The 20,315-nt window shown below is 38.6% G+C and overlaps 3 protein-coding genes across 7 annotated transcripts; all 3 read right to left on the bottom strand.

Moving 5' to 3' along the window:
* Positions 1-1,284: 1,284 nt before the first annotated feature.
* Positions 1,285-6,882, bottom strand: slu7 (SLU7 homolog, splicing factor). The gene is made up of 15 exons (XM_055034726.1): positions 6,768-6,882; positions 6,407-6,569; positions 5,194-5,347; positions 5,020-5,100; positions 4,734-4,898; positions 4,458-4,523; positions 4,248-4,379; positions 3,988-4,085; positions 3,843-3,910; positions 3,396-3,535; positions 2,908-3,069; positions 2,704-2,805; positions 2,488-2,565; positions 2,234-2,353; positions 1,285-2,146 (listed from the first exon to the last, which is right to left on the bottom strand). The coding sequence occupies exons 2-15, from the start codon at positions 6,553-6,555 to the stop codon at positions 1,967-1,969; spliced, it is 1,695 nt and encodes a 564-aa protein (XP_054890701.1). The 5' UTR covers positions 6,556-6,569; positions 6,768-6,882; the 3' UTR covers positions 1,285-1,966.
* A 546-nt stretch (positions 6,883-7,428) lies between these two features.
* On the bottom strand, positions 7,429-9,964 carry glod5 (glyoxalase domain containing 5). Of its 2 annotated transcripts, none has more exons than XR_008606256.1 (5): positions 9,586-9,961; positions 9,047-9,202; positions 8,446-8,601; positions 8,119-8,345; positions 7,429-7,995 (listed from the first exon to the last, which is right to left on the bottom strand). XR_008606256.1 is itself a non-coding variant. In XM_055034297.1 (5 exons), exons 1-4 carry the CDS (start codon positions 9,781-9,783, stop codon positions 8,202-8,204), a joined length of 654 nt encoding a protein of 217 aa, XP_054890272.1. In that variant the 5' UTR covers positions 9,784-9,964; the 3' UTR covers positions 7,429-7,995; positions 8,194-8,201. The 2 variants fall into 2 exon arrangements, 1 of the variants encoding a protein (XP_054890272.1); XM_055034297.1 differs by having other exon boundaries at positions 8,194-8,345; positions 9,586-9,964.
* A 1,281-nt stretch (positions 9,965-11,245) lies between these two features.
* On the bottom strand, positions 11,246-19,508 carry rlim (ring finger protein, LIM domain interacting). Of its 4 annotated transcripts, none has more exons than XM_055034293.1 (4): positions 19,385-19,508; positions 16,895-17,123; positions 15,214-15,321; positions 11,246-15,125 (listed from the first exon to the last, which is right to left on the bottom strand). In XM_055034293.1, exons 2-4 carry the CDS (start codon positions 17,061-17,063, stop codon positions 13,417-13,419), a joined length of 1,986 nt encoding a protein of 661 aa, XP_054890268.1. In that variant the 5' UTR covers positions 17,064-17,123; positions 19,385-19,508; the 3' UTR covers positions 11,246-13,416. The 4 variants fall into 4 exon arrangements, with proteins under 4 accessions (XP_054890268.1, XP_054890271.1, XP_054890269.1 ...); XM_055034296.1 differs by having other exon boundaries at positions 16,895-17,068; XM_055034294.1 differs by lacking the exon at positions 19,385-19,508 and adding an exon at positions 19,178-19,304.
* Between the last annotated feature and the right edge of the window lie 807 nt (positions 19,509-20,315).

Genomic DNA, 20,315 nt, shown 5'->3' with positions numbered 1-20,315 from the left:
AAATAGCTAAAGATGCATGCTGCTTAATTCCTGAAGTTACTAGAAACCCTTAGTTGGCTGGAAAAGACCTTCAGATTGTACAGCAAGGAACATGCTAAATGCTGAAAGGGTGTACGCTTGAACTCAAAGATGCACGTCACTACTCACCCAAACGTCCAGCAGGCATCATGCCCTCTGCTTAAAGCAGTATAAATGACAAAAAGAGGTTTTGGATTCTGACACATTCAAAACTGGAATGTGTCAGAGTTTTAAATAAGCAGCGTGTGTGCAGGAAGAATGAAGAATAAACTGAAAAGAACACCTAGTGTGAGGGACAACAAAGTGTGTTGTGTGTAGTTGGAAAAATGAACTCATGGAAATCCTGGGAAAAACGGGAACACAGTCTTTAGGAAAATCAACCCGACATCACCGAATCCCGGGTCTGTCTGAAAGTCTACCAAGATTTGGTTTTAAACACATACTGGAATATGGTGAAGTGAAAATCAGTTGATTGATGAATTTTATTGAAGAGCTAAATTAAAGGAATTCTGCCAGGCAGTGCCTGACTACATATTATGTCATTATAAATCCAAAGAGTTGTGGGATAATTAGTAAAGACGCATGTCGGATTATTTTGACTAATTGTGAAAAGCAGTTGTAACACTGGTTGCTATTTATTTATTGCAAATAGCTGAACTTGAATATTTTAGCAAATCACATTTACAGCGGGGGCTGAATAATTTTCAAAAATTATTCAACTCTGTAGTTTTTTCTTTGTGTTTTAACTTTCAGAAACAAATGATATATTGTTTTGATTCCTGTGTTTTATAGATCTGAGTTATAATAAAAAAAATTCCTGATGTCAAGCTTCTAAAGATACTAAAACCTCAAGAGTAAATAGTCAACAAATTTCATTCATTCAACAAATAAACATAACCAGGAGGGTTTACTGTGAAATTAGAAGTACACCCTTTCCCAGGGTAACTTCATTAATCAAGATTACCTTGAACCCATCTGTATAACAGAAAGTCAAAACAAGCCAACAGAAAAAAGATTTCATAAAACTAGATCATGAAACAGGACAATAATCCCATCTACCTCAGTGATCTCCTCCATCCATCACCATTTTCTGTTAATGACCAATTTATTGGATTCAGGTCCATACAAGCAGGGAAATATCTGACAACGGCACAGATGGGCTGGAACCGTCCGCACCTGCTGTAGAGCCTGCCGAACCATGGAGTGCACTTTATTTTTATTTCGGCTTAATTTTAATTTAATAAAGACAACGTGGACGCTGTTAAGCATTTTTAAACATTTGAAGTTAGACTTTGATTATTTCAGAAGATTCAAAAGACAATATTTTTTACATCTTGAACTGTTAAACATGAGTTATTTTACTTTAACTTACAAAATTGTTGTAACAAAACTACGTAAGAGATGATCTGACATTTCGGTACACGTGCGATGCACTGATATTCTTGTACTATGGATGTTGCAATGCACCTCTAGATAACTTAGACAAACTGCTTTTTCTGAAACCATCAAAATCAAAATGAAAACACTTCAAGTGCAATAGACAAATCTACATAATCCAGTTTGTTTAATTTCTTTTTATAATCAAGATTTGAGCTTTTAGATAATTTTTTTAGAAGTTGAACATAAGCAGAATGCAATGTTTCCAGACAACACAGATTCAGAAAAAAAAACTCTTTACAGTGAAATGCAGAGATTACTGTCGTGAAAGAATTTAGCCAATTTGTTGTAAAGTCCAGAAGAGTGAATCAATTGGAAAGTGAGAGAAAAAAAACAAGAGGGCTTGAAAACAAATGTCAACCATCGGGCAAAAAATAAAATTGATGTTTGTAAGAAAAGCATAGGGATAAAAGCTGTCAAATACTGTACAGGGCTTCTTAAGCATTTAGGACTCAACTGTGCTGAAGTCCTTGTGGAACAGTTGGAGTAATCAACAGGGATTAGGATAAGGTCACTGTCCAAGGAAGGAAGCCATGGGGTCATCTGGCCGGCTGCGTTTCATGCGGAACGCCTCCATCTCCTCCTCAGTCGGCGCCTTTACTTCCTGCAGGCTGTAGTAGGGCCTCTTCCTCTCATCTATCTGCATCAACGCGTCGATGTGCTTCACTCGCTTGTCCTCTGCGTCAAGTGCCTGGGAGACATTTAAGGAGCTGAGCTTAGTCACAGATAAAAAAGGCCAAACCACAAACACCAAAAAGCCTTCACCAACAAGATTTACCTTCTTCAGCTTCTCCTTCTTCTTTTCTTCATCCTCTGAGTCACTGCTGTCTGAGCTGTGCTTCTTGTTCTTCTTATTCTTCTTTTTCTTCTTCTTCTCCTTCAACTTCTCTTGATGAATCTGGCAATAAATAAATAAGTTTGGCGTTAGAAGGAAAAGTCCAGCACAACAGAGAATGATCTACCCGAAGTCAGATAAGTGACGATATGCGTGTCATCACCAATGCTAAATCTCAAACTTGTTCAGGCCCTTACTTCCAGTAAAGTCTTTGGCTCTTCTTCTTGTGGCTCCTGCAGTCCATCTTCAAATGGAACGCAGTCAGAAGTACCTTGCTGTTTACAAACAGAAAAAAAACTTTGTATAAAACTTACCAGTAATAGTCTTTATACACAATATATATTTACACAAAAGACAAGTACATGTATCGTTGATTTACTGAAATGAAACAAGTTTTTTGCACCACTAGTTACCGTTTGAATTCCTGCTTGTCCCGTGCAGTAACTCTGTTTGACCAGTGAGTGGCAACACTTGTATCCCCAGCAGCCATCCTTCCAGTAGGAGCCCCATATGCACTATACAAAAAATAATGCAAACAAATGTTGAAAAACTATGTAATAAAAACAAAAAAAAAAGCAGCACAGCTTTAAAAGTAGTCATTTTTCCATCGTCCTCACGGTGTGGTTGTTGATGAGGACGTCCTCCTCGTATTTGGAGCGGGCGACGGCCTTCTCTAGTCCCTTCAGCACAGCACCGTGGCGAGAGTACTCCACGTAGTCCTCAGTCTGTGCCAAGAGCAGCTCCCGCGGTGGTGCGTCCAAGTGCTCCTCACCTCCGTACTAATGAAACAACAAAAAAGCAGGAGGGACAAAATTTTAATTTTAGTTTATACATTTTAAAATAATTCCATGAATAAATTAAATACCATTTCAAGGTTGTTTTTTTTTTTTGCTTTGAAAATCTGTGGCACTAGTGGTATACTTTAGTGAGCAGCTTTGCAAGAAGAACAACAGAAGACATGCACTAGTTTGGATGGCGAGGACTGTAGCCTCATTGATACATGGTGTGCCTGCTAAACCACACAGGCCTTTAAAGTGAACTTCAGCTGCTGTTCCATTTGTACATAAAAGCTGAAATTCAAAAACATTCTGATAACTGAGCGTACCTTCTCCAGGATGCCCTCTCTCTGTTTCTCTTTAAAGTCCTCCTTTTTGACCTTGAAGGAACGATGGAGCAGCTCGAGCTTGGTGGGGTCAGCCTGAAGATGGACCTCGGAGCCTCTCTCGTACGCCTCCCAAGCAAACACTGTCACAACAGAGCAGCAATCCTTACAGGAAACAGGAACTATGAAGCATGTTTCCTCAAAGTGACCGGAAACTCTCCAGTTGTGAATCATAAGCAGCCTTCATCTGAAGCCAGCCTTGTAAATTGAGGAATACTTTGGTCATCACGAGATGTGAAAGGCATACTAAATGTGAGCTGGCTCTCTTTTTTATACGTTATTAATTTAACTTCTTCACCAAATTCCCACTGAGGTGATTAGTAATATTTAAAGTACCAGGCACTGTAGTGATTCCATCTAGTTTAAAAGGGGCTCAGGATGAAAACTTACGCTGTGTTTGAGCCATTGAGATTGTGTCTCCAGAATAGCGAGCAAAGTTGTCTCCAGCATAGCCCACCCTGTAGGACAGAGCAGTTTGAAATTGTTTTAGCGTAAGCTTGTGAAAGGTATTCAGAAAGTAGGAACTAACGCTTACTCATCAGGATTCATGCCAGTGTTGGAGTACGGATTCTCTCTCATAGCGCGAGTCTTCGGATCGTAATATGCTGAATTTGGATCCAGATTTCTCAAGTACTGCGAGACAGAAAAGCAAAGTTCAGTTTGTCACAGACCTGAACCTGTAGCTTTATCAACCCATTTCTTCAACAATGAGCCTTAGAAGCAAACAGATGTCTCATCTCAAGTCTTCATCTCATCAGTAAATTGGCTATTACTATTAGCTCTTCTGGCTCTTACCTTAGCCGTGTCCTCTCGGATGCGCAGGTTCCTCACTGTGATGCGTCTCTTCGAGTCAAAGTTCTGACCCGGCATGTCGATGTCGTCTGCATATTTGTCCTCATCTTCGTCTTCGCTGTCATATTCCCGCTCCTATGCAGGCAACATGATGCCCATTTGAAAAGCTTCATTAACAAAAAAAAATTGTTTTTGAACCGACAGATCACTTACAGTTTGGTCTAATTTTCCAGAAGCCAACTCATCCTGAAGCTTCTGAGCTTTCAACGTCCGCTTTGCCTAACAAAACACAAAAAATAGACAAATAAAAAAACCAAAAACATTTGTGAATACCACAGAGTGGGGAAACACTGATTTGCTGTTGGATAAAACAGCAAACCTGTAATGTGACAAATGACAATGTCTTCTGTTACAAGAAGACAAACAAATCTAACATAAACTAGATTGACAGATGTGGTCGAATACTTCTTTTACTCATACACTTCTTACCAAATCTACTTTAGCATACTCCTCCACAATGCGCTGATGCTCCTCTGGGTCATACCCATTCCAGCGATCCCGCTTTCCATCGTAGTCCATGTCAAGCTGGACCTGAGAGTGTTCATCTGGAGCTATCCCAGTTCCTGTGAACTTAGCTCCAACCTTTCTGGGCCGCTGAGGGAACACAAATAAAATTTAGACCTTAGTTTAAAAAAAAAAAAAAAAAAAGAGGTGGACATTTTTTTACTATAAGGAGAAACAATCCAAAATAAGACCTTATTTATTTATTTTTTACCTCCATACAGTCCTTCTTCTTGTGTGTCATAGCCCCACAGTTTTCACAAGCGCCTTTGCGGTATTTAGTGGTAATAACGTTCTGTGTGAAATCAATAGATGTATAAATAGATTAAATCTAACTTGTTTAGATTTGTTCAAATCAGATTAACAACAGTATTTGATTTATTCTCACCTCCTGCACTCCTCTTTTATACCACTCTCCAATGGCTGAGAACTGCTTCTGGTTTTCATCCTGTGGTCGCTGATGCTTTAGTGTGGGTCTCTTGGACGGGTCGATGTACCATGGCACTGATGAAATGTACTGAGGGATGTGAGGGTTTATGTCCCTGATGGAAAGAAAAAGTAATCAAACTTAATAACAGAGTTCATCCATAAGCATCTTTAAAAACAACTGAGGTCCCTTTCCAAAGGAAGGCAGAAAATCTAAATAAGTCAGAAAGCATAAAAAACAACAATAGAGAAATCAGAGGCAAAAACCAAACTTCTTTTGCAAATTAAAACTGATTTGTTTTCAAAGCCTGTTAAGAGTCAATGAGAGAGTTAATGTTGTGGATATTTGGTCAGTGGGACTTGCAAATGTGAGGTGCTGAATGCTCTACTTCCCATGAAAGTAGGGCAGAGGAACAGTAAAGTAGAGGAACAGTTGAGCAAAACCTGAGACCACAATACAACAAACACATTGATCTAAACTTTACCTACTATGAAGAAGGTTTATGGTGCCCTGGAAGGTTAGAAGTAGGGTTTTGAAGCAGATTTGATATGTAACAAGAAGCCACAGAAGATCTTGAAGAACAAGAGTAAAATTTGTCAGCAGTAGTACCGCCAGTGCTGATATGATAGGGATATTAGAAATCCACATGAGACCAAGGAGCAATGTCTGAAAGACGGGAAGGAACTATTTATATGAATGAAAGTAAACACACCGAGTGACATCATTTGTGTGAGCTGTATAAGATAGAAGCTTTTAATTTGTGAGGGGGAGTAAATGAGTTATTGAAATGAGAAAGCTCAGTACTTTGAAGCAAACAGAATTTGTATAATTGAGAAAGACTTCAATTTTATTACTGTTAATTCTAGGAGGAATAACAGGTACAGAATCAGTAGCTGTACGGATATCAGTTTAAAGTTTAATTATTGCTGTAAAAGGGTTGGAAACAAGACTAATCAAGCGACGAGTTCTGACCCATTTGTCCTGAATTCTCAATTTGGTCCTTTAAAATCACTCCAACCCTTAAACTTGCTCATTTCCCTGCTTTTAATCCTTAGTTTACTTGCTACTTAACAAGGCCCAGTCAGTAACAACTGCCATAATAAAGAAATAATCAATTTTAATCACGTCACCCATCAGTGGTCTTTGGGCTTTATGTACATCCAGGTGCACTTACTTTCCCTCTTCGTCCACCTCAGCTGGAGCATTTCCCAGCTTCCTCTGCTCCTCCAACTCCTTCTTCTTCCTCCAGTCCTCTCTGGTCATCTTCTTGGGCTCATCCAGACCCACGATCCCCTCCGAACTGGCACTGGTTTGCTCGGTCATGATTGGATCTCTTCCTACACACCAAACAGACAAATTAGTCCCCCAGAATGTGTCCCGTTTGATCCACAGTTCTTGTTGGAGCAGACTGTTAATTTCACTTGTTTAAAGTGGAGCAACTGAAAGCAGAGCACGTAGCTCGAGGACATGGGTACGACTTAATGTGCAATAAATATTCTCTGGAAGTCTTATGATGAGACGAAGTGGTTACTTACCTCGGTCAGAATAAAAAATATTGCAACAGGTGATGTTTATCTCGTTTTTCACCTCTTTTTAAAGCTTGTTGCTGTGTTTTGGTCAAAACGCCATCACCGCCATGTTGTTTTTTTCTTCGTGTGGCAATAATTGGCTCATCATCGCCACCATCCGGTGTGGACTCGCTACTTCATAAACTTGCTTCCAGAAAATGGAAAACATGCTTGTTGAAAACAGTTTATTCTGAATCTGATGAGTAATTGTTGCTCCGATATTAACTGATGTGACTGAAGAGAGTTTTGGAAAAATATAACAGGATCAAATGAAGCATAAATTGATATTTGTGTTTTGTTGTATTATTATAATTAAAAGCATCTAATTTTTAAAAAATTTTATGAATATAAGGCCCATTCAGGTCAAACAGCCCTTATAAAAAGGTAATATTTTTTAAGTTTTAAGCACTGATGCCTCTGATGCCAATACATCAAGAGACTCATGTCTCTTGATGTATTGAATACATAACACTAAAGGCCCCCCTTATCTTTTATTTTATATTCCTACTTATGATTTTTATTTAACATTTTATTAAAAGGAACACAAATAGAAAAATGTGATTTTTTTCTATAATGTTCCTGTAAACACTGTTCACTGAAACTAACAATAAAATTAGAAAAGTCGAACTATAATCAATCAATAAAGTTTATTTGCATAGCACATTTCAGCAACAAGGCAGTTCAAAGTGTTTTACATCATAAAAACACAAAAATACAAAGTCAGAGAACACACAGACAACAATTGAAGCATTACATTTTGTCAAGTGCCATCGTTACACACCAACATGTTGATTGTTTCATTTATAATGTTTCAAAAACAGGTGGGTTTTGAGTCTAGATTTAAAGGAACTTAGTGTTTTGGCTGTTTTACAGGTTTGTTCCAGATTTCTGGTGCGTAAAAGCTTCTCCGTGTTTGGTTCTGGAGAAGCTTCTATGCAGACCAGAACCAAAAGACCTGAGTGATCTGGAAGGTTGATACAACAACAGGAGATCTCTGATGCATTATGGTGCTAAGCCGTTCATCAATTTATAAACTAACAACAGTATTTTAAAGCCTATCCTCTGAGCTACACTGAACCAGTGTAAGGACTTTAGAACTGGGGTGATGTGCTCTATCTTCCTAGTTTTAGTGAGAACACGAGCAGCAGCGTTCTGGATCAGCAGCAGCGGTCTGGGTGAATTTTTATGGGCAGACCTGTGAAGACACCGTTGCAGTAATCAATGCAACTGAAGATAAACGAATGGATGAGTTTCTCTAGATTTTGCAGCAGCTGGTGTTATCCACCCTCTCTAACTTATAAACTATCTATTTTATTACCAGTCTCATTTTGGTTTAAACCTTTCATGGTTATAGACCCCGTCGTGTGCTGACAGTGCATTTTTACATGCTCACTGGAAGGTTCAAGAGGAGCTGCCTGGTTCTGACTGGCTGTAGTTTGACACTTCGATGAGATTGTGGTCTGGATCTCTGAAGTAAAGGGAGGTTATGGGTCCCACAGCTCCGCTCCTCTGCACTGGTCCCTCTTCAATTTCAACACCACAAACCTGCCAAAGACAGAAAATGGCACTGAGCATTAACGCCTGATTTATTCTTCTTATCAGTTGTAAACACTAATATTAAAAGCTATCTGTGTGTTGAGAGTACCTTCAGATGAGCAGCTACTGCAGTCAGAGGGGTTTTGGTGATGAGACACAGGTCTGCAGAGCCTGAAGTTGGATGTTTAGCTTTTGGTTCAAACTCTTTGCCCAACTGGTGAAGGTTAAATTTTTGTTTCCCAAAACCCAGAGCTTTACGGTTCCCCTGGAAAAATTAAAAAAGGAGATACGGAAAAACACAACTTAGGAGAGAGAGGCGGTATCAGCTGATCCAGAATCAAAGACTTCCATATAGTGGCTTTTTTTGTTTTTTTTTCAATAAAAAAAACTTCTCAACTATTTATCCTACAGTAAAAATTTTTGCTTCAAAGACAATGGCATGTACTTGAGGTATAGTTCTTTTTGATAAGGGTGGTACAAGTACAGTGTCAATTTTCTGCAAAGTTTATTTATTTATTTATTACATATTCCAAATATATTAACATGTCAGAGCCTCCCATACAAGGCTATCACTTTCCAGATATTTTTCTGAATAAAATCAAAGTTTGTGGCTGCGGAAAAAAGACCAAAAGCTCCAAGAGGCATGGATAGTTTTGCAATAATAATTATTTTTGAAAGTAATGTAATATGTTTAATGAATTAGCGCATACCTTAAAAGTGACAACCTCCATTCCAAGAACTTTTGTGTAAAAGTTGATTGTGTCCGGCACACTTTTTACCGTCAACACCAAATGATCCAGATGGCTCACTTCAACAGGACAGGTTGCCTTGAATCTGACACCCAGGTGAGTTTGAAGGGCGTTGATCTACAAGGGCAGAGAGAAACGATTTCTTTGGATTTTCAGCACATGCTGATTGATGGGTTGGACCTTGAATGTCAAACAAAAGGCCTTACAGCTTACATTTGACTCAACAGCACCACCTAGTGGTGACTCTTTGCTACACACATTTGACTTCAAATGGGAAACCATATTGGTGTACTTTAGCCGCGATTTTGCGTCTATTCATCCTCTAAGATAATTATGTACTTGAGCTGTCCTTTGTTAGCTTATAGAAGTCCTTTTCTTTTACTCTTTTCCGAAAGAACTTCGTGGAAAGGACCCGGAAGTAAACACGCAGATCAAACGCTTGGTCCGTTTCACAGCAAAGCTGGGTATGAGCAACGGCGAATGCTACAAAGCAGCCTTACCTTAAAACACGTCCTCTGGACATGCAGTAAGCGCTTACTAGCTGCCCGGAGCGCCATCCTGACTGGCGGGTTCACAGGTCCCGCCTGGTGTGCCGAGAAACGTTCACTTGACGACCGAAACACTTCCTTCATGTGGACCAATCCCACGAAACGGGCCAGACCAGACCGCTCTACAAAAACAACGAACCGTGTAACCATTTCATTGGAGTCCACGTTGTTGTTAGGATAGCTCGCTTCAAAAACAGAATCGATTTCGGTGTTCAGTATTCATCTGAATGCTTACAACTACATTAAACCTCAAACTCGGGTTTTCAGGATGTACAAAATCATGAGCACGTCTGCTGACTTGTCCAGAAAATGCCATTGACACAGTCTCACTAGGAAGATGAGGAACGAAAAGGAAGCTAATGCAGAATGCTGTATCCACGTGTATTGACGGAAAGTTCAGTGAAAGAAAAAACTATGGTTCGGAAATAAAGGTATATTGAAAATCCAAGACAACTGTTCTATTTTCTAGTTAGATCAGCTCTTCTTCATAAAGTGAAGTGTTAAAATGTTAGTTTGGGTTCTTTTTGACTGGAAGTCATATTAAGCATTGGAACCACCAAGTCAGAGTCTGGACCTTAATAAAAGATGTGCAGCTCAAAACCAGAAATGGATAATCAAAATACCAGTGGATCCAGCTGGTCAGTAAAAACAAAGCTTGACTACTGTACCGACAATAAGGATTTATGACTGAGAAGATTGTGAAAATCTCCAACCTGCAATTTTTTAAGACTCGACTAAAAACTACTAATGTAAAATGTATGCTGCCTTTACATGGTTTTATCTTTTGCAATATAGCTGTCTTATTTCCTATGTGTTCAAACAAAACACATTTTGTTTGAATCAAGATTTTAAATCTAAATCTGCTAACGGGAAAAATGTGGGGCAAACAATATGCAAGTAAAATCTTGATTTATTACACACTAAACAAGTTCATTTCAACAATGTTAGTACGCCTTTTTTTATATTTTAATTCTGTATTAGGTTCCTAAAACAAAAAAACTTGAGTTTCAGCAGTTTGACACATAAACCAGACTATGTTTTAAACCACCGAGTTATCTGATTTAGATCCTAAAGAGAAATGCAATTTTAATAAGTGAGTAAAGTCAGCATTTTTCCTTTGTGAATCAAGTTGCTTTCTCAACAAAAAAAAAAAAAAAAAAAAAATCTATTTGGTGTGTGGCAAGTCAAAGATTAAATCATTATAGTGTTAATTTTATTTCTTAGAAATTTAGATTAATTGTTTATACAACAGAATAAGAAGTACAAAAAATTTTCATACTTACCCATGCCTGAAAGATGCTAAAAGAACACAGTATGTTATAAAGAAGTAAGAACTCTGTCAGGTAAATTAAACGTACTTCAACTCGGGTGAGAAATCTAAATTGTAATGACCTCAAAAAGTGTGACAGAAATGTTTTATAAAACACAGCGGCATCCCTTTGGCATATTGCTGGTACATCTTTTGCACCAAAGAAAAACATCCTAAAGATAAAATGGAAACATTGCAGCAGTATCGCATTATAAATGAATTAGAAATGAATGACTTAAACACATACATGCACCGTCATAAAAACATCACCACAAGCAGAGCACAGAACTCATACCTCTGATGTATTGTTTTATAGCATATCAACTCGTTTAATTCAGCGGTTAGTTTCATCAAAACACCCAGTTAACATCCTGCACTGGGTAGGTCACAGAACAAGGCCAAACCGAAGCTCGGCCCCTTTAAAGGAAACACACAGTTCATGTTTTTTTTTTTTTTTTTTTACACGTTAATGCTGTTCAACATCTTGCATTCAAATATTTGTGTCCCGCAGAGGGGAGGTAATAATCGTGGCTAAGACATCAAACAGTGAAACAAGAAACAGGATGGCAATAAGTGATGCCCTTCAGCTCCTTTACTGGTCAATGTTCCTGTTTATTAATTATTAAAACCTACATAGCTTCTAAATAAAATCAACTTCAACACATACTGTAAAAGGGTTATAAGTCTTCATTTAGGATTTAAACAGTTTTTAACAATAGTACACATTTAAATCATGGTTTGTTTTACTATGCTTGTACATTTTGCAAATATTGCACACCACTTGGGAAGATTTGCTCATAAAGCAGTTGGGTAACTTCTTGACTTTCTATTGAAATTTGCATTTTCTGTCAATGTTTGAAGGTCTAAGGCATTGTTTGATAAATATTGAGCAACTTGTAGAATATGATGGACCTACCCATTAGAGACAAACTCTGGCTTGAGAAAAGGTTCAAATCATTTCCGTTTAAAGCCAGTTTCTGATTATATGACTAACCCAGTACGAGAGAAATATGATGAGCACGTTATCAGACCGTAGCTGCTGGTGAGAGAAGGGGAATGAATCACTGTACATGAGAAATGAATAGTGGAAGAGGGACAACTTTAAACTTCAATTGTAAGCCTGTTATGGAATAAGAACTCACCTATAAAATTATATTTCCTGACCATGACATCTCCTGATCATTTTGCACATTTGCATCCAGATGAGTCAACATCTTGTCGACATTTCTTTTTTTTTAATTCTCTCCCCACCTTCCAATAAAAAGTAATTTTTCATAAACTACTTCCTCTGCTGGAAGGAAATATAGTTTTATGACTCCAATAAATGATATCTAACAGTAGGTTGTTGCTTAAGAGTTGCTTTACTCTGATCAAGTTTCATAATTCATCATATTTTATGAGGTTTAACTGCCTAAAACTGGGCTGATAACCTATAACATTGTGAACTGGGTTTAATAAAGTTTTCATAAAATATGAAAAAATATGAAATTTCCATAATTTGCATAATTTATTTGATCTACCAAAAAATGATATGCATTGCTAAGGACAAGTGTGGGAAATGAATTGTTTACAGGTATGAAATGTAAATGGTAAAGGACAAAATGGCAACATGTAGGCAGAAAATGTGGGTACAAATTGTCAAAAGGGGCTAAACTGACTTGAAGCCAATGCAGGCAGATCCCCATTTCTTTTTCTTCTGTTTAAAAAAACACTGCAGGATGCCAAATGTTTTTTCTTTATGCCAGAGCAACATTTGCTTTTTTAAATTTTTGTTTAAACAACCTAGCAGAGTATTGGCAAATGGAACTCCAGAGAAGGGTCTTGATTTGGTCATGTGAACAAAAAGGAGCACAAGTTACACCGTTACCTGCAGACCAACTCATGTGAACATACCGTATGTATGCTATGCAAGCTCATTCTCTCCCCATCCTGAAACTGCTTTAAGTGTAACTGAAATGACTCAGATCCTCTAATTTACAGTCCTAAACCATTTCACTGATACAAAGAGTCAAAATAATTTTTTTACAAGCCTATTTACAGCTAATACTTTCAAACTGCTGCAACTAAGAATTGTGCTTGAGGTGCTAATTAAGATTCATACCAAAAGAAGATATCTGAAGTGTTTGAACTACCTGCAGGTGTGCAGCAGCATTTATAATCAAAGGATTTAATATGAGATTATAGGTCTGCTTGTGTACATAACTTGGTGCATCACTGCATGGACACAACAGGTTGATCAACAGCATGCATTGCTTTTGCTCAGCTCTGGACAACAATAGCAAATGTCAACTTAAGAGTCTGAATGCATGTCAAGAGACTGAGCACCTCAAATGAAACCTGTAACATAATGATCAAACTCACAAATTATGAGAAAAAAAAAAATTTCAATAGTGGAGACATTTCTTCAAAGCATCTTACATGACTTGGATGTGTAATTAGTTAGAAATATTGAAAAGGTTGGAGTCTGTTAAGAGTTAGATCACGCTCTCTCGGTTGGCTGAAACCAGGACAGCCCTGCGACAGATGGGGCAGGTGGAGTTCTCAGAGAGCCAGCGGTCTATGCAGTGCACGTGGTACTCATGAGAGCAGGGAAGCTTGCGTAACTTGTTCCCCTCAGCGTACTCCGTTATACAGACGCTACAGGTTTTCAAGGCGTCGCTCTCACCAAAGTTGCGCATGGAAAGGTTATCAATCTGTTCTTTGGTCAGCCCCTGAGGCTGGTCATCGTCATCGTCATTCAGGAGGAAGAAGTGAGCAAGTCGCAGGAAGGGCAGCGAGCTGGGTTCCTCCAGGTTAATGGGGGGTCGAGGTCGAGCCCTTCCACCAGAAGCCTGTGGGCCAGTAGTAAGACCCTCATCCACTTCTGTCTCAACTGTCCTCTCTCTGGCTCCAGCAGCAGCAGCAACCGATGGTTGCTCATCAGCAGCAGATCCGTCAGCGTTACTAGCATCTGGATTGGTGATGGATTCCGTATCTGCGGGTGTCCCGGTACCGCGGTTTGAATCTGAAGAATCTGAGTCAGAGTCCATGAGGTAGCCTAGCTCGCCGAAGCCTGTCATAATCTGCCTTATCATAGATTGGAGTGCCATCGACGTCGCTTCTCCTAACCCTGCGTCGGAGATCCTGCGAATGGGGATCCGAATGGTGCTGACGTAGGTCCTCACTCCGGCACGCTCGGAGCGCGAGAAGGTCCTGCGAAAACCCCCTCGCTCACTCTCATAGAGAAAAGTGTTGTTGGAGTTCTGCGAGCGTGACCGGGTACGGCTGGCGATGCTGTCTCTTTGCCGATATTCACCTGGACGCACACGACGCACCTGAAGGTCGAGCATTATAGTTGGGGGACGGCGCTCCGCCAAGCCTCCTTCATTCCCGTTGGGTTCTCCTTCCTGAGGTCTGACATTCTGGGCCTCTGGGACTGATTCTGCTTCGACACTGGGTGGATGAACATTGTCGTCTGCTGGGCTTTGCCTGGAGAGTATATGTTGTCGAGTCCGAGAACTGCCCTCCACTTGAGGCGCTGGAGGTGTGTCGGTGGAAGAACTGGGGTTCTGAGAGCTGTAGGTGTGTCGTGGACTGGGTAGGCCATCTAGCTGATCCAAACGGAGAGGTGAGCGGCTTCTGGCTAAGCGGGCTCTGGTCCTGCGTGGTTCTGGGCTACGGCTGCGAGGTCTTCTTTGTCCCCTTCGTGGAGAAGAACAAGGTAAGGGTTGCTCCGGTGAAGCTTCTGCTACAACTGGAGCTGGAGGTGGAGGTGGAGCTGGGGGTGGACTGGGAGGTTCCTCAACAGCTTCTTGTGAGGCAACCTCTTCTTCAGGTGTTTCTTCAGGTTCTGGCTCAACAATGACAGCTAACTCTTCAACAACTGGTTCTTCCACAACCTCTGCTTCCATAGGAACCTGTGGTTCAGGATCTGCAACCTCTTCTTCCTCTTGGCCTGCTGGGGGCTGCTCTGAAGGCCCCTGTTCTCCCTCAGCAGCGGCTTGCTGTTCGGCCAGATTGCGGTTCACACTGATCTCCAAGCTAAAGCGAAAGTCACCACTGTTTGGATTGGTCTGGCTCACAGCTCGCCACGACTGGTTTCCACGGTGTCCAGTTCTAGTTGTGTTGCCAGTTCGTCTCACTGTGTTGAGCCAGTCTAGCAAGCTATCCCCACCTTGGGAATCTTCAGAGTTCTCTGGAGTTTCTATTTGGGAACAAAAGCCAAAGGCAAATTACATCGAAATTCAGTGGCAAATCATGCACTCAAAATCTGAAAGAGCCTGTAAACATACCAACGGGATCCTCTGTATTTTCTGTGCTTGGGTTGTTATTCTGCGGCTGCTCTGGACCATCTTTGATTTGTTGAAGTCTATTGAACAGCTCATCCTCAGTTACCTCCCCTGGAAAAGATATTAGCAAATATTTTATTAAGTACTACTTTGAAGGCATTAGCCACTTTCTCTTCTCTAGCAAACTGCTGGGGAAAAAAAACCTTAAGTTTTATAATAAAAACAAAACGTGGAATTCCAACAAAGAAAGACTAAGACTGAGATACGCTAAAATACAGCTACATAGAGAAAATGGTCTTAGTAAGTCAAAGCATAAACAATCTAAAAACCTGTTCCTTCGAACTCAAGTTGAATGCTATTTGGTCGGATGCAGCAACAGAACAATACTATAAAACCTCCAGACTTACCAGGTATGCCACTGTCCATTTAATTCCCCCTCTTTGGTCCTCCACTAAAGGACGCTGCAAACTTATATTTCCCCACCCACTGTCCAGGGACAGAAATGGACTGCACATCCTCGACTGTCGACGGGCGGTTGCATTTTGAGCAAACACAAGTATAGTGAAAAAAGCGAAAACTAGCCAAAGTTGGAAAAAATTGAATACATGATATGAAAACAGATGACAAACTATACTAAAAAGAAAATCATATCAACGTGATACTACATTGTCTACTATTTGTCCTTTAGAATGTCTCAATAACAATGCTTTGATTTTGTAAACTGTGTCTTCATGATATTTAGGATTTGGTGTTGCTCGAGTTCCAGATACCAACGTTTGTTTAAAGATGCTGATGTGACAACAATCCACGGGAGCACAGTTGGTATCGTGAGTTCAAACTGAACGCCAGCTTTTTATAATATGGATTACAGTTAAGTAAAAAAGAGAAAAGAAAAAAAAAGACTCAATGTAACTATACTTAACCCAGACTAGCGGTTTGCAGGCAGTTACTGATCCTACCATTTGCTGCTATTTTAAATAAACACTGATTTCTATTAACGTCATTGCAAAAGATCCTGAATATACAAACAGATCCCTTATATCTAAATTGTCAACATGGATAAATATCTCTTCTAAAATTGGAGACAGATACAAGACATCAAAAGGAATCCCACAAGTGTTTCTAATTTCAAACTTTTCCAGAAACCAATTTTTTTTACCTGTTTTTATAACATTCTGGATTTTTGAAAGCAGATTGTCATTTTACCATATTTATGTCCACAAATCATAAATGAGCGCAATATTGAAGTTGGATTCTTATTCAGCAGTGCAGTCTGAAAGTCTATTTCACCCTGTTTTGGCTTCTAGGTCAGATTATTTCAGCTCCATTTCAAAAATCTAGCATTCTTAAGACTTCTCAAAACTGGACTGGATTTTCCTGTAGTAAGTCTAGTACAGTTTGAGTTCTGTGGTCTTCATTCTGAAGTTTTGTAAAAATCACAAAGATTAGAGTTTTTTTAACACAATCACTGTTTTGATTGTGTTAAAAAAAATATACCACTTTAGATGGTTTGATAATCACAGGTTTAAAGTTCTGACCTAAACTAATTCAGAGGCAAAAACATAATCTTTGGCGAAAGTCTTTTTTGAATTAGTTGTTTGTGGTTTCATCTTTCTCTTTTTAAGTGTATCTGGCCAAAATTTCTTTTACCAGGAGAAAATAATTCAAATTTATATTTCATCACCTGGATTGCCCAAGAGGTTGTTGTCTCTCATAAGACGATAGTCCTCATCACTGAGATTGTTGACAAATTGATAAAAGGCTTCTTCCCGGTCTAGACGATCCAACTGCCTTCGGCGCTGCGACTCTGGCTGGTCACCGCCACCTTGCTCTATGCCGTCAGACCCTTCCATTGACTCTGAAGGGTAGAAAAATGAACAGGATACTCTGCAACTTTGAGCAAGATCCAGTAACTGCAAGAAACGAGAACATTACATTCTTAGAGATTTGAGGTAATTAATGTCAGTGAGTATGAAGCAGTCATTTGTATTTCATTCAAAGAATTGACTGTCTTGTCTCCTCAAAAAAAGTTATTTTATGATAAAGTCTTTAGGTAATCGCTAGCAAAGTAAACAAACCAAGAATCCAATTTGCAATCTCAATTATTTACCTTTATTGATAAAATGACCTGGACACTATGTCCAACTGTTGATATAACAAAACTATATGGTAAAGATTGTCGGATTAAAAAAAAAACATTTGTTTATGTTTCTGAATAGCTGCAATGAAGGCCAAAATTAATCATACCCTCAGAAGCTATGAGATTTAAAGTCATTTTTATTCAACCACAAAGTTTGTTTCTGATTAGTAACTACACAGGCATCTCCCAAAAGTTAAGGCAATGCATGAAAAGGGTTGAACTAAAACAAAACAACAACAAAACAAAAAAAACTGTTTTGTTTAGGTTTGAAGAAAACCTGCATGTTGGAAATTATTTACATACTACTGAATCATTTACAAAAATATTTTTATCACCATTATCTATTAACAGAATTCCAACCAAACCCTTTCTAATAATTGCTGAAGAGTTTTTGATATGTCTACAGTGGAATTTTTGATTATTCATCATTTGCAACAAGCTTCAGGTGTTCAATATTAGTTGTAATAAATATAAACTAATTTTTATTCCAATGTAAATATAAACTAATATTTATTCAAACTATTAATTTAGGAAAGGTTACTACCTTTCCTAAATCATACCTGCTCAATATTTTTTAACAATGTCTTAAGTTTTTTTGTTTTAAAAATTTGGTCTATGTTAAATTAGGAAAATATACAATTGGAATCTTATCTAATATAACAATGATGAAAGCAGGTATGATTTTTCTACTGCCTCAATTTGGTTTTTATCATTATGATTGTCCTAAAATTTTCCATGACCTTAAGCAGCTTGGCAGAAAACTCTGTCAGCTTTGGGTGTCAAGGGAACTTAAGAGTTGATCCAACTAGCCAAATATATTATTTGTCAACTAAACACTACTAAGCACCTCCTTGAGATTGCAGTACTGCACATATTAATTTTGTGACAATTGCACTTCAATATTTTGTACAGGTCTACAAGAAACAAAGCTATTTTTTGTGATGACAGTTACAATTTATAATATTTTATTTATGTTAGAAATTGAGACACAACTTACCACTAAAATATGGATTTTAAAATCGCTGTCCTGAAAATCTTACAGTATTGTTTTGCTAATATTTGAAAAGTCTTTTGATACTTTTTGAAAAATGTTTTTGACATAAAAGGCTTCTGGAGGTTTTACCAATGTAAAACAGATCTAAACAAAAACACCTTATTTTATACATTCAGCCTCACAAGAGAACGGACAAAGCTCTGCAAAACTCAAATTGTGAAATTACAAAACATATCTTCTAAATACGTAGTTATAACTTGTGTTAGCATAGTTCACAAAGCATACTGACAAGCCACCCTAACAACACACCGGTCATAAGGCGAAGAAGTCTCTTGGATTTTAATGGCAAACCATGTACTCTTTAATCTAGAAATCAGGGCATCTTAAATCTACTTAGTGGTTACAAATACATTAAATCATCTTTAGAATATGCCTCTTAAAGTCAGAGTCGAAATCCAGTATGTTGGTCAAAGTCGAGATAAAAACAAAATGGCATCTTATGACTTGCGTTTCCTAGCTACCGATTAGCTTTGTGTAAGATAGCTAATGCAGTACTTTCGTAACGAAATGCAGAGACGACGGTTTTCAAAGTTGCCCAAATAATCCAATATTCAAAGTCTGAACCAGATACTACTAGTGATATCGGTTCAGAATATGATAAAAAAAAACGATAAAAACGACCCGGTTATATAGCCTTTAAGCTAGTTAGCGCTCGGGGTAGCCTAGTGGATAACCACAGACGCTACAAACGGCATAGTGAACGGTAGTTAACTTTTCCATTTTGGCAACTTATTTATTAATAGCTATATTCTTGAAGACGGAAGAATAGTTACATGTATAATTTCTTTTATCCTTTTGCTGGAGGCTCCTTATGTTGTCATTAAAAATATATGAAGCCCGTTGTAGCATCAACGCGAGCTAACTTAGCAAACGACGTCAACCAGTGACGTCCATACATCAAGCAAACAAGCTAAGTAAGAAAGAACCCAAGTTATCCAGGCGGAAGGCGTTGCTTTAGTAACAAATTAATGTCACGCTACCTTGTTGGTTATGTTGTGGTCAATATAGATGGACGAGGAGATTCCTATTTAAAGAATATATTGAGAAAAAAGACTGGTTTAGTAGAGTACGAGCTCAGGATTCCATTTTCTTTCTTGTAGGAAGGCTATAATGATTTTCCGGAAATAGATTTAAAGGAAGTTTTTCCCGGAGTACGGCCTGAAGGCAAACAGTCCAAGAGTAAATTGTTCCCGAAAGATCACACATTTGCCGTTATACTCAAGAGCATAGGTGTCTAGTGTTATTTATGTCACATATATAGTCAGTTAAACCTCTTTATACTGCTTTTGTTAAAGGCGATATTTCGACAAACGCTACCTGTCAGATTAAAATAGGGGTAAATTTTTCCCATGCCCCATAGGTTAGAAAGAGTGAAAACATGTTTATTTAGAACATGGGTGCTGCTCTAGAAGCTGTAATGTCACGGCGTGGTAAGAGTGGAGGACTACGCGAGATTGACAGAACAATATACAAAAACTCTTAGAGGTTTCACATACCTCGGTCAAAATCTTACCAAGCCCTTCAGGAGACATGGGGATTATTTTTTTCTTTTGCGTCCCTTCGCAATAATCTATAGATCAATTATGCGGCATAATTAAATACTGTAAGCCGCCACACTTTCTGCCTTAATACAAGGTTATGTGAAGTTTGTTCCATGTATATTTACATCTCCTTGGGAAATATTTGAGATTTTATATATTTTTCTTTAGGTACCACGTGACCTACGATATAAACAGAAACTTTCCGTAAGTAGAAAAAAATCAATAAAAATACATCCAAACTATTTGGATTAGTTCTGAGTTTATTATCGTGGGTAATAAGTCATCTGACGGTTTTGATTGTGTCTGTTGTGTTCGTAGTCTGAATGCTTTAAAGGGCTGATTTCAGTGGGGTCCCATTTTAGCCTTAACA

The sequence above is a fragment of the Poeciliopsis prolifica genome, unplaced genomic scaffold, assembly GCF_027474105.1.
Source record: "Poeciliopsis prolifica strain line A6 unplaced genomic scaffold, Auburn_PproV2 SCAFFOLD009, whole genome shotgun sequence".
Classification (NCBI taxonomy): domain Eukaryota; kingdom Metazoa; phylum Chordata; class Actinopteri; order Cyprinodontiformes; family Poeciliidae; genus Poeciliopsis; species Poeciliopsis prolifica.
Note: the sequence above shows the minus strand (reverse complement) of the source record. Positions and strands in the feature narration are given on the sequence as shown.